The sequence below is a fragment of the Hypanus sabinus genome, chromosome 14, assembly GCF_030144855.1.
Source record: "Hypanus sabinus isolate sHypSab1 chromosome 14, sHypSab1.hap1, whole genome shotgun sequence".
NCBI lineage: Eukaryota > Metazoa > Chordata > Chondrichthyes > Myliobatiformes > Dasyatidae > Hypanus > Hypanus sabinus.
In genome coordinates this window covers 51,929,181-51,942,845 of record NC_082719.1, presented here as the reverse complement: position 1 = coordinate 51,942,845, position 13,665 = coordinate 51,929,181, and the positions used below count along the sequence as shown (strand labels likewise).

Genomic DNA, 13,665 nt, shown 5'->3' with positions numbered 1-13,665 from the left:
GCCCCTTTAGGGCTGGACATTATTCCAATAACCGGGCGGAGCTCACCACTGCTGAAACATCCCAACCTGTCACTCCTCAATCTCCAAACAGTACGGACAACCCATGGTCCCACCACCATTTCGTCAGCCAACAGCAACCACCCCACCCAACACACACACAGCTATAACCAGCAATCGCACACCCACAAAGGCACAACAGCTCTTCGCCGCAGACACAATTTAAAGAGGGTGATCACACAGCTTCCACAGAAATCAATCCCAGACGAGCCCCCACAATGTAACCCCCTGGGTCGCCTCAGGCTCGCTCAGCTCGTTCTCGTCTAGGGGGAGCAGCCTTCGGCCCCACCAAACTGGGTAATCAGCTGGTGTGGATGCTGTGTGATGTCCCCGCCTCGCCCAAAAACAGACAGTACACCATAAGCGATTAAATGAGTACAATTTATAAAGGTTACTATAACTAAGTGATTAATAACGATACAGTATATATGAAGAGAAAATTAAGGAAAAGGCGCCAAACTTATCAAAGTCCAAACCACTTCGTGCACAACCGTTGGAGCTCAATTTCTGAAGTCTTCTGGCCACCATTCGATCCCCTCCGAACTCCTCAACTCGCAGCTCAGGACCCTCCGAACTCCTCGACTCTCCAAACAGCTCAGGACCCTCCGAGTGGTCAACCAAGCACATCTAGCTTCATCCCCCCCCCCCCCCCCGGAGAATCTCCCGGCCTCGGACCCCCCTTTGGGGTCCGATCCTCGCCCAACTTAGAGCATTGCGTCCTCTCTCTCGACCCCCTCGCGCCGATCTGCCCAAAAGCCCGTCAACAAAAGCTTACAGACTCAGAAGAAAGAACATTAATCCCCATTTGGTTTATAAAGGAATACCATTCTCGTTATCAGTAAATTAGCATTCCTGCTAGTTAACAAAAGGAAACCCTTTCCCAACAGTAACAAAGAAAAAAAAAGAAACCCCCTTTACACATATATAAAAACACTAAAAAAATGCAACACAGATTGAATTCACACCAGAGATTGTGCAGATGCTGGAAATCCAGACTAACTCAGTTAAAATGCTAGAGACAGGCAGCAGGATCAGGCAGTATCCAAGGAATAAGCCAGAATTTTTTGTGTGTGTCTGATTGAATGGAGGGGGATTTTTTGCTTGCAAATGTTACACCACTGTTAAAGTCTTAACAGTAATTTCACATTGGAAATTATAAAGTCTTAGTTTAAAAATACTGTGAATATGGTCAAAATTACATTCGTCCGTAAATAGTTACCACAGACACAACAAGAGCACAATGTAGCACTGAAGCCTTGTTTCCTCCTCATTTGAATCAGGACATAAAAGATGATAACTATACCAACATGTAATGATTTATGATGCTCTAATGTTACAGGAAACAAAAACAAACAAAATATACAAAGGCCACATTATTAGGTACAACTGTCCATTAATGCAAATATCTAGTCAGCCAATCATGTGGCAGAAACAATGCATAAAAGCCTGCAAACGTGGCCAGAGGCTCAGTTGTTGTTCAGACCAAGTATCAGAATGGGGAAGAAATATGACTGAAATGATTGCTGGTGCCAGACAGGGTGGTTTGAGCATATCATACTATTTTGATCTCCTGGGATTTTAATACAGTCTCTAGAGCTTACAGAGAATGGTGCCAAAAAAATCTTTTAAAAAATTAAAAATCGAGCAGCAGTTCTGTGGGCAAATATGTCTTGATAATGAGAGATGCCAGAACAGAATGGTTAGACTGGTTCAAGCTGACAGGGAAGCGACAGGAACTCAAATAACTACATATTACACCAGTGGTGTGCAGAAGAGCATCTCCGAATGCACAACGCATCGCACCTTGAAGTGGATGGACTACTGCAGCAGAAGACCATGAACGTACACTCAGTGGCCACTATTAGGCACAGGAGGCACCAAATAATGTGCACTGAGTGTAGAAAGCTAATAAATCCCAGAAGTACTTTTCGGGATGAAAGGCAGGATATGTAGCAAATAATCTGAGGCCAAACGGTGCAGGGCTTTCTCATGTGCCCGCTGATTTGGCTGCCAATTTTGTCTTTTGCAGGTCACCTGTATCCAGAGGCATCACTGCAGCTGTTAACTGGGTAGCTGACATTTCAATATCACCAGAGTAAAACGGGAGGCACAGATTATCATAGCAAATTACTAAATGTTGACATGAGCTTGTTATAAATAGAATGCACAGTTGCACAAGGATAAATGGTGGGGCAGAGCTGGAGGGGACAAGTGCTTGCCTGCTAAATATAGCAGTGTTCAATAGGCCCTCTTCCTTGTATAGGATCAGTTACTAAAGAAATAATACTGTGCTATAGAATTAGTTGCCTGGCAGAAAAATATTCAGAATTGCTCCCAGGGCTCCTCTTTTTTACCCCCTTTTAGAAGTGATTTTATTCCTTCATGGGAGTCTACAGCTCAACGTATTCCCTACAAGACCCACGCAATTCCAAACAGCAATTTGGAAAGCAGTGTATTTAGGTCACAGCGCAATTCCTTTCCACATACTCTCTCCGAATACATGAGGAAGCAACTGGAGTGTTTATATTTTGTCATTATTTAAGTAAGTGAAGCTAATTATTGTCTGTGCCAGTCATAGAAAATCAACACTATTAAAATTAAAAGACAGACAAAACGCAATAGAAACTGGATGTGAAACTTCTGATTATGTTGGTAAACAGACACTGAACAATGTTTGATTTTTGACACATGGCTGCATGGATAATGCTCTTCCTTTCTGAGGACAGAGTCTGAACAAATGAAAAGAAATAAAAGCCCAAATAGACTATTCATCTTCTTGTGTCTGCTTCACCACTCAATAAATTTACACTTAACCTCAGCACCGTTTTCTTACACAGGCTCCATGTTACTCAATTCATTTAATATCCAAGAACTTATCAATGTGTGCCTTGAATAAACTCAATAGCTGAGCCAACATAGTCTAAAAGCATCAAATCCACTGACTGTCCCAATTATTCTGTAGCTAACAACTTCAAAACTCCCCCCAACCTCTTTCACCTCAGATGGTTGAAGAAGTTTGGTATGGGCCCCCAAATCCAAAGACCTTTCTACAGGGGGACAATTGAGAGCACCCAGAATGGCTGCATCACTGACTGGTATGGGAACTGTACCTCCCTTAATCGCAAGACTCTGCAAAGAGAGGTGCAGATAGCCCTGCGCATCTGTAGTTGTGAGATTCCCATGATTCAGGACATTTACAAAGACATGTGTGGAAAAAAAGGACCCAAAGGATCACTGAGGACCTGAGTCACCCCAGCCACAATCTATTCCAGCAGCTATCATCCAGGAAACAGTACCACAGCATAAAAGCCAGGACCAACATGTTTCGGGACAGCTTCTTCCACCAGGCCACCAGACTGATGATTCACACTGATCTGAGTGTACTTCTATGTTACAATGACTGTTCCAGTTATTATAAATTACTATGTTTGCATGTTTAGACAGAGACGCAACAAAGGTATTTACTCCTCATGCATGTGAAGGATGCAAGAAGTCGATTCAATAGATTTATCAAATGTTACATCCCTTTCACAAAACCCCATTGACGTTGCCCAATCCTATTTCCAACAAGCTCACCACCACTTCCTTCATAATCGAACACATTTTCGCTACCATTGAGATCAGACAGATAACCCAAGTCATGTCCAGCATTTTACTGTATAAATCTGCCAATTTATGCCTGGGATTTTACCAGAGTGGGACTGGCACACCATTGGATGCTATTATAAATGTGCAGCACATTTTAGTTCACTTTAAGATGTTACACAGTAGTATAATACATCTTCCAATGAGTTCATCAAGTTCACCAGGGATTGGAACTCTAAGGAGCTCAGGAAACAAATGTTCCAAACTCTGAGCTATTGAAACAGGGTCCAGATGAATGATGCCGAACTATCAGGATCTCTGAATGATCAGTGCATTATCAGCTTCTTACTATACCAAATTCAATCATATTAAGACTACTATTCCAGAGAGTTTCTTTAACACAAGATTAATTAACCCTTTTTAACTGCAATACCAAATCTAAATTTGTATACAACCTTTATTAAATTTGTCCTCTATTCTTTTACAGTTAATTTAGTTTGCTCAATCTGTATGTAGATTCATGTTTCTCATTTCCCCTCGCTCTGTGCCAATAGTATGATTTGTTACATGCCCCTTTAATTTCCTGTCTGGTACCACTACACAGCTACATGAAAGTGTCCATTTTTTCCAGTCTGAAATGGCGCATATTGTTTTAAGAATATATTAACCGTTTGTTACTGCCAATTAACTCTCTACCACTATTACAGGTATGCATTCCCATTTCTTCTCAGAAGTTTCAAATATACTGTAATGATATTTAATTTTATTCACATTTTTTCTCCCATCTTAATCTAACTTTTCTTTTGAATTCTTTAACCATCTGATGTGATGCCAAAATTCACCTCCTGAACTCAATCCTTGTACTGTTTATTGCCTAGTCCCCAAATATCCTTAAGCTTGATGGGCAACAGATTTCAGATGCTTAATTTCCCTTGTTGCTTGTTAACAGGTTACACATTTAATAACTTTAAAGCAATAAAAGGAACATGGTTTTTATTGCTTCAAATCTAATGAACATTCCTTTTTGCTCTGGTGAAAATTAAGTTCCTAGACACATGTTCAACAAGGTATTTTAGTCGATATCATACCTGCATGAGAGAAAGGCTGGTGTCAGAGGTCACCCCTGAGGTAATAACTGTAAAGTTAGACCCAAGCCATGGCAAAAAGCGTGATTTGATGGTATCAATGCCGGAATAAATACCACCTATTCAAAAAAAAACAAACAGTAAATAAGGTTAACAGGAACTGATTTTACTTCAGTGCTAGCCCCCAATATGGTTGATACAATTTTAAAGACCTGACTTCGCCCATTTAATTTGAAACAAGAATGCAGCTTCAATGCCAGAAAGAGAACAAAGGTGAATCAGGTGGTGGAATTTAAAGTGCATAAAGCTAAGGAACAAAGTGATGAGATTCAACAGTGCAAAAGGGTCCACTTCCATCAATTAAGTTGGTCTGAACAATGACAACTTGTTCTTTTGAAGTTGAAAAGATCGTCTAGGTGCTCATCTATCTGTAGAAAGTCCATAGTGTTTCAATTCACTGTGAAATCTGAAGAAAAATAGAATCATGAAAGTTTAGCATCCTCACCATGCCCTTTTAACAAGTGGCAATTGACTCCCTGAATAGCATGTAATTGGGAAAAAAAAATTTACAGCATGGCTTCATACACATCAGTGTGATGATAATACACGTCTATGCCCCAGCAGTGAAATGATATTTTAATATTGGCAATATGCACCCACTTGAGATGCTTTAACAATATTAAAAGGAATCACTGTGTTAGTAACATTTAGAGGAGGAAAACAGATTTCCTTGCAAGTGTACAATTAACTGAACTGCTGCATGCCTTCCATGCAAGAGTAACTTTTTGAAGACATTATTACATTAGCATGTCTATCACTCTCAGCTATATAAAATAGTATAGAGCAGGTCTTAAGGAAAGGAAGATTTTTCAGATCATACAAGTTCTGCACCATTCCGATGCTCATTCCCTTACAAATTGACTCAAGCAAAATTAAAAGAAGCTAACTTAAAGTCAACTGCACCTCAAAGAGAGAAAAAAAATCTCAGTATTCAAATGAATAGATATTCATGGCTGAGTATGGAAGTATTTCTGTCATCTTTATTTCATGACAGATCAATGCAATGGATACCCAGAACCTAAGAAAGGTTTGGTTATTTTCTCCTTTATATTGAAAGAAGACCAACCCCAACAGTTAATCCCCCCTAAATACTAGTGCAGCTCTGATGCAACTTTGTCTGCACAAAACAACAAGTGTAAACTGGGTATGAATTTGGAACTCAGACATGCATTCCAAAGATATTATAGCAACAAGGTACTATTTAAAAAAAAATCAAAAATGCAAAAGGCAATCTTGAAACTGTCATAGTTTCTTGGTCTTGCTGATCACATGCGTATGCGGCATGCAGGCAGGGCAGGTGGCACACATGCAGGAGACGTGGCGAGTTTCCTGTTCATTTAAATTCATGGGTGGGAGATCTATTCCAATGGCCCTCTTGCCATTCTGTAGGTTGCCAGTTTCCACATAAATTAGTACTGCAATGCGTCAATCTATAGCTCAAAGTTAAAGAGACTTTGTAAGCCTGATCAACACCTTGAAAAAGTGTTTTTTTTTTAAAAAAAGCTTGGAGGACCAGACATTTTCCAGGTGTTTATTCTCAGCCATTTCTTGTTCCTGATATTTAACATAGTTTGGGGCCAAAGGGACAGAAAAAAATACTCATACCATTCTTTTCAGAGTTAGAAGATTTCAGCATAGAATGAAACATGAAAGCTACTGTAGATATGCAGATGACTTACTGTACCTGTTTTTTCCAATATGAATAAAAAGAAATTAAACAGCCTCATTTCCACCGGAATAAATCCTTGACAACACCAAGCAAAGAGAAATGGAACAATTCCTGTCCTTCCAGTGAAGGAAGAAAAGTGAAAGTGATTTGATTCTCACAGGTGACCAGTGAAACGAGGAGCTTTCAATCGTGATACCTTCACTTGCTGCGAGGCTGAGGATGGTGAACAGTTCACTTTGCACTTTTGAGGTCAGTTCAATAAGCTCACAGCATCGATTCAAGTTCTGATCACACGAGTTGATCTACAAATCAGGCAAAGGAAAAAAAGCAAATAAGGCCCGTCACATTATCCTGCAGAGAAATGATCTGGACCTATCAAACTTATTAACACTAATATCATAGAGATACAGCACAGAAATTGGCCCATCCACTCACTGAGCCCACAGTGACCTTTTCAAGCACCACTTTCAGGCCAATCTGTGCTAATAAATCTTATTCTACCTTCCCCTCCCCCAAACTTTAGCACCATTCTATGGGCAACTTACAGTGCCCGATTAACCCATCAACCAACACACGAAATACTGGAAGAATTCAGCAGGTCTGGCAGCATCACAGGACAAGACCCTTCAAGTCTGGAAAGGAAGGGGCAGTCACCAGGTTGCTGGACACTGGAGCATCTGGAGGAAACACAAGCAGTCATAGGGAGAAAGTGACAACTCTGCACAGACAGCCCCAACAAGGAGATGGGCCACAGAAACTGCTAGTCAGCAGCTTCACCAACTGCACCTCATGAGAACTGTTCACGTCCTTCGCCCCCCCAGCATTCTCCCTGTTCTCAGCACAATGTTTGCCTCAGTGAGCAGCAGGCAGCCTGCCCTACCCGCACTCCTCTACAACAGAATATTGATCGGAGAGGCTCCCCAAAGAAAGACCCAATCCCTCAAATGGGACAACAGCCAAATTCAGCTGCATTGTCAGACTGACCAACTGATAAAAACTGAATATCCAGGAATATTCTGACATTCATTAACTTCAACAATATTTTAAAAGTTGCAGAAACGATTATAGCACGATCTTGAAATATTTCAACAGAAGGATGAAAATTTGATACACTAAGGGTTGGGAAACTAGGGACCAACCTCTCTCAACAGGAACAGGAAGTGAAGAGCGACCGGCCCCTGATGTGAGATTGGGTACAGACAGCAGGTGTGCAGGAGCTCAGCTCAATAAACGTAGGCTATGGGAAACTGCTGAGGAAAGCATTAGAAGTGACAAAGCCAGAAAGAATTAGATAGAAGGGCTATTGCAAGGGTAAAGACAGCCAATATGGAGCTCTTTGCAGTGGCTAGAGCATGGGGTCCCAAGCTCAACATGTTTGAACAGTCTGGTTCACCTCCAGGACGGGAAGGGGATGGAATAAGTGGTGAGACCATAAAGTTGACGCAGGGTACATAATGTAGTCTTCACTTTCTGGTTTAACTGAACATAGAAACCTACAGCACATTACAGGCCCTTCGGCCCACAATGTTGTGCCGACCATGTAACCTACTCTAGAAACTGCCTAGAATTTCCCTACCACATATTCCTCTCTTTCTAAGCTCTGTGTACCTATCCAAGAGTCTCTTAGAAGGTCCTATTGTATCCGGCTCCACCACCTTTGCTAGCAGTGCATTCCACGCACTCACCACTGTGTGGAAAAACTTACCTCTGACATCTCCTCTGTACCTACTTCCAAGCAGCTTAAAACTATGCCCCCTTGAGTTAGTCATTTCAGCCCCAGGGAAAAGCCTCTGATCACAGAGTCTGCAGCTCAAACTAAATCAGATGATGGACAAGCAGTCTGAAAAAGAGAACCAGTGGAATGGTTAACTGAGTTGGAGATATACATGATTGGGTCTTATTACTCCTGGATATAGGAAGTCACCAAGGGTCTGTTTAGTATCCAGTCTTAACAGTGAGAGAATAAAACCATTGCTGAAAAATTTCTCATCAAGATTGAATGGACAGAATGGAAACAGAAAAGGGCAGCTCCATTCATCTGGACGAGAAACGAAGGCCACTGCTGTGGCACAGCTAATACTCTCAGATAAGACAGTCACAACGGATGAACATTTATAGTATTTATATGGCAAGGGCAGGTTTAGACACGGAACTGTCACCTTCAAAAGCCAATGAATTCAAAGACAGGAGGAAGAGAAGATTAAAGAAACATTCGGAAGTCCAGTGAGCTTATTGTTTGTTTCCTGTGGTGCAGGTGTTTGGCAGCCGGTGACCAGTGTAAAACAAATTGAGTCATTAACAAAGAACAGGGAACCAGTTACACCATCAGCTTCTGTGGGATCCTGTACCTTGAGTAACTAGGAGCTTAATTGAAAAGAGTAAGAGTGGTCTGAGTTGAGAAAAATGAGATAGGTATGGTTTCGGAGTTAGGGGAGTGGATCACAGAACACTTAATTCCCAACTTTAAATGCCCTGTAACTAACTCTGCCCCGCCCACTCCCATGCATAAAATGGGGGAATTCATTGGAAATATTAACTAATTCTCCGCGGAAGCTAACTTTATTGTTGAATATTTACAAAGCTTTTGTTGTTTCCAATTTCCAGCATCTGACCATTTTTCTTTGTGCTTTTGGAGTCCTGGGAGCATGATCTTTATTTTTATTTATCCATACAGCACAGAGTAGGCCAGAGGGCCCTTCCGGCACTACAAGCCATACCACGCAACCCCTGGCAAACCTGATTAACCCCAACCCAATCACAGGACAGTTCACAATGACCAATTAAAGTACCTGGTATGTAGGAAACCATAGCACCCACCCCCCCACGCATGGCACAGGGAGGACACAGACTCCTTACGGAGCAGTGCCAGAATTGAACTCCTGAACACCCCAAGCTGCAATAGCATCACACTAACTGCTACATTACTGCGGTGTCCTTGTGGATTTACATCCCTACAGTGTAGGGATAGTCATGTAGGAATCCCTTACACAGAGAATATTGTAAGATCACCACTTTGAGGAATAAGAATGTTAAAAGCAAAGAGTTAAAACTTCTCGTTGTGTTGCCCAGCTGAGGATCGAGATCCTTTGGCATCGCTGCTCCGTAGTACACAGGTTCAAAACAATAATTAAGGGTGCTAACAATCTCCAGGTGATGGCAGTGATAATGCTGTGCAATTTAGTAACATCTGGCAACCTGCTTATGCTGCCTGCAATCCCCATTGTGAAAGAGCCAATTTGTAAATTCCTCACGTCTGGCTTGTGGCCAGGCCCTGCTGGCCTCTATCAGTACTTGGCTGGAATAATGAGCATTCCATTGTAGTAATAGCATTGTAAAACAGGCAGGAGTATTTTGAGAGAGAGATTGGAGTTAAGCAGTGTTCCTCCATTTCCTTCTAGCTGTCCAGCATTCCTGAGCAGTACAGTACATCAGAAGGCTGCAGTGGTCACCACTGGTTCAGCGTTAGCTTGCAACAAATACGAGATTACGGTCATGAAAGACATTTCTCCAAGGAGGAATTTTGAATGTCTTAATTATAAAACTACCAGAGTAACACAGGGCTTTCAATGTAAAGCAAACTTCAAACTACAGATATTCAATACCCCAGAAAAGGAAAAGAAACAGGGCCAAGAGCAAGGCAGTAGCAAAGGCTGTTGTGCCCAATCCAGAGAGCAAATACATCTCTGGCAGATGGTATCTATGTGTGAATATTAATACCCTTGCCACAGAACCAGTCACCTTGGCCCCCATTCCACCAGATTAAGGCCTCAGTGGTAACTGCTGTGGAATGGATGTCCAATATTAAAATAAATTACATACACACTTTCCACTCCACAATAAGCCAACTGAAGCGATGCACAAGCATGTCACCCTTGTTCCTGATGATAGAGGCAAAAAAAAAATGCCAAGATCCAGTAAAAGACATTATAACATGTTTTGCAAATCTGCAGGATTTTTTGAGGGAGTGCTGCAACTGGCAGAATAGGCAAAGGAAAAACAGTGGAAGAAATCTATTTAGACTTTCAGAACGTAAATTAAAGCATGTGGATGGGGATAAGGTATGAATACGGAGCTGGTTGTCCAAATCAGTGATTTAGACAAGGGAGCTAAATGTAACAAATTCTCATCTGTGGATACACAAGGTTGGGTTGAGAGTTTGAGTTGTGTGAAGAATGCAGAGAAGCTCCAGAGTGACCTTAACAGAATAAGGGAGTGGGCAAGTGCAAGACAGAAGCCTAATGGGCTCAACATTGACAGTTTATTCATCCTCATGGATGCTGCCTGTCCTGCTGAGTTCCTCTTGCACTGTCTGTATTGTTCATGGGGATAAATATGAGATAATCTACTTATTCTGGCCAAAAAAAAAACAGGAACATGGATTATCTGAATGGCAACAGACTGGGAATGTTGTGGGGGAGGGCCAAGTGTCATTATACACCAGTCTCTGAAAGCAAGAATTAAGATGCATTAGGTGGATAAAAAAGCAAATATTGTGTTGCCCTTCATCATGAGAAGTTTCAGGTTATTACTGAGATCATACTTTAAGTGGCTGGTGTAAATTTGTCTTCTTATCTGAAGGAGGATGGTCTTGCTATGGAGGGAGTGCAGTGAAGACTCACTGGACTGATTGCCAAGATAGCTGGAATAAGAGTGGAGATAGATTGCTGAATAAAATCCCACTTGGCCCACAGTTCAGAAGTTTGAAAAGGGATCGTGTTGAAATTCTTAATACTATAATGGATTGTACTGATTAGATGCAGGAAGAATGTTCCCAATGGCAGGAAAATCCAGGAATAGGGATCACAGTCAAAGGTAAACACTGAGAGGAGGAGACATCTCTTCCCCTGGATAGTGCAAAACTGCATGTAGATGATTAACCTTGATCCTATTGAATGACAGAGCAGGTTTGAAAAGCTAGATTACCTTATCCTATTCTGATTTTAAGTTTCAGTGAAGGTTTCTCCACATTTGGAGTTTTGATTTAAATTATTTTGATGCATTCTATACAGAAGCAAGTGCTAACTGGTATATGTGAATAAATGGTTGTACCTGTCACCAAAGTTGCTGAAAACAATTGAATACAACTCAGCCTTGAAAGGCATCTTAAAATAATTGTTTGAAATTCATTTCCAAATGATTAAATCCAAAATTATATTTTCCTATTAGAATAAAATTCTAAATAACCTATAGATTTTAGTTCGTATGCAATTCTTCACAATTTGAAACTTCGATGAATTTTATGTTTTCCTGATTCTCCATCCTATTTAGAAATGACATAAAGCTAACAACTAATTGCTGTTTCCAGTATAGATGCAATGCACCTATTCTTGCACAATGTCACCATTTGTCAACGTTTAAATATCAGCTAAGGATGCCATGTTGAACGCATAAAACGTTTGAGTACTGAGCAGGACAAATGTTAGTTTCAGTTTTGCATAATACACCTAATGACGAAAGCAAGATTGCAAAAATGCGCAGAACTTCAGGCTAGTTGCTACATTGCCATAGCAACGAGCGTCCTTAGTTACCAAACTCCCGGGAAATCTCCACGCTACTCCGCATAATTCTTCCAATTATTTCACCAAGGCACGTTGCGATGTAGATCTAAAAATATTCGCAGTTTTAGTCTATTCAGTGAAATACGAAAACGCTTGTTTCAAATCAACAATCATCAGTCTGCAAATAAACGAAACACCAAACTGAGGGTCAACGAATCACTCGGTGCAAATTAGAGTATTTGAACATTTTCACCAAAACTCACAATTATTTTCTAGCTACCGTAATGTTTAATCTATTTCAGTTTGCAAAGAGATGCGCCCAAATTCTGCACGTTGTACAGTGGCACGCTGATTACTGTAAAGTTACATTTTACAGAGACCTTCTCGCAAACTTATCTAGATTACCCAACTGGAAATGGAAGAAAGTGGAATCAAGCTCACGTGATATTCCCTGTACCAAGATTCAAGCTTATTCTGCAGTAGCTTGTATGTCGTTGTGTTGACCAGCCTTCGCAAAGTATCAGCCATAGCTGAGGTGCAGCCACTGACACTTCCTGGCAATGCCTGTACCCACCGCTCGGTTCTAGCCCAGCTTGGCTGTTTTTATACTGCGGCTGGGGACATCGACTCTTTGGTGTCAGGGACGCTACGCGTGCGCAGTTCTGTTCCTGCGACTGAAGCTGCTCTCTTAGTTGTAGCAACGGTACAGGCAAACTTGCCGCAATGTATCCTGTCCAATTGCACTGGGTTGTTGATAAGTGCACGATATTCTTGTTAACATTACTATTTGATTTACCCCACATTATGAGACATTTACGATTATTCGTGTCTATACATTTCCTGTGCATGCTTTATTTTTTCACACATCTGTTATCTCGTTACAAATTAATAGCTTTATTCTAGAAAAATAATTAGTTTACTGTATAAAGAGAGTATTGTATTTACAAGGAATGGAAAACCACTGTAACAAAAAGCAATTTTGCTGCTTTCAAGACGGAAAAGACAATTTGGCCCACCATTATTGTTCTGGCTTTTGGTAAAATAATCCAAATCTTCCAAAATCTTAAAGCAGATTATTTGTTTTTCTTTCTAAGGACATATCTACCAATATTCAAAAGTAACTAACAAATTGCTCCCAGATTACACTAGGTCAAAGCTGAAAGGAAAACAGCAAGTTTAGGACCAGCAAGACATAAAAAATACTCTATGAGTAGTGTAAAAGAGGAATAGTGGGGTAGTGCTCCTGGGTTCATAGATCATTCAGACATCTAATGGAAGCTGCATGTTTAGGCTCCTGTACCTCCACCCTGGTGGTAATAAAGAGAAAAGGACATGCCCCAGATGGTGAGGGTCCTTAATGGTGGACGTCACCTTCTTGAGGCGCCACCTTTTGAAGAAGTCCTGGATGACGGGAGGGCTGTGCCCATGATGGAGCTGGCTGAGGCTACAATTCTCTGCTTCCTCTTCTGACCCTCCATATTGGTGTTTTGGAGCCTCCATTCCAGTCAGAATACTCTCCATGTAGAAATTTGCTTGTCTTTGATGACCAAATCTCCTCACATTCCGTATGAAGAATAGCCACTGGCATGTCTTATTCATGATTGCATCAACCTGTTGGGCCCAGGACGGATTCTCAGAGACGTTGATGCCCAGGAACTTGAAGCTGCTCACCCTTTCCACTCAATAAGGACTGGTGTGCATCACCTGAATT

At 41.2% G+C, this 13,665-nt stretch overlaps 1 protein-coding gene across 14 annotated transcripts in view; it reads right to left on the bottom strand.

Annotated features, from left to right (window-relative positions):
* The window catches only part of spata18 (spermatogenesis associated 18), a 103,349-nt gene extending 90,773 nt beyond the window's left edge, over positions 1 to 12,576 (bottom strand). For 6 of the 14 annotated variants that reach the window (XR_009515659.1, XR_009515658.1, XR_009515660.1 and 3 more), the window contains exons 1-3: positions 12,396 to 12,573; positions 6,653 to 6,758; positions 4,731 to 4,846 (exon numbers count right to left, since the gene is read on the bottom strand). Coding sequence is in view for 9 of the 14 variants with exons in the window: in XM_059989184.1 (XP_059845167.1) it covers positions 4,731 to 4,846; positions 6,653 to 6,758; positions 12,396 to 12,482 (309 nt within the window). In the remaining 5 variants the exon portion in view is untranslated. Of the gene's footprint in view, positions 1 to 4,730; positions 4,847 to 6,471; positions 6,596 to 6,652; positions 6,759 to 11,984; positions 12,012 to 12,395 lie in introns of those variants that run through there. The other 8 variants (XR_009515662.1, XM_059989182.1, XM_059989183.1 and 5 more) reach the window with 5 other exon arrangements.
* Positions 12,577 to 13,665: the final 1,089 nt, after the last annotated feature.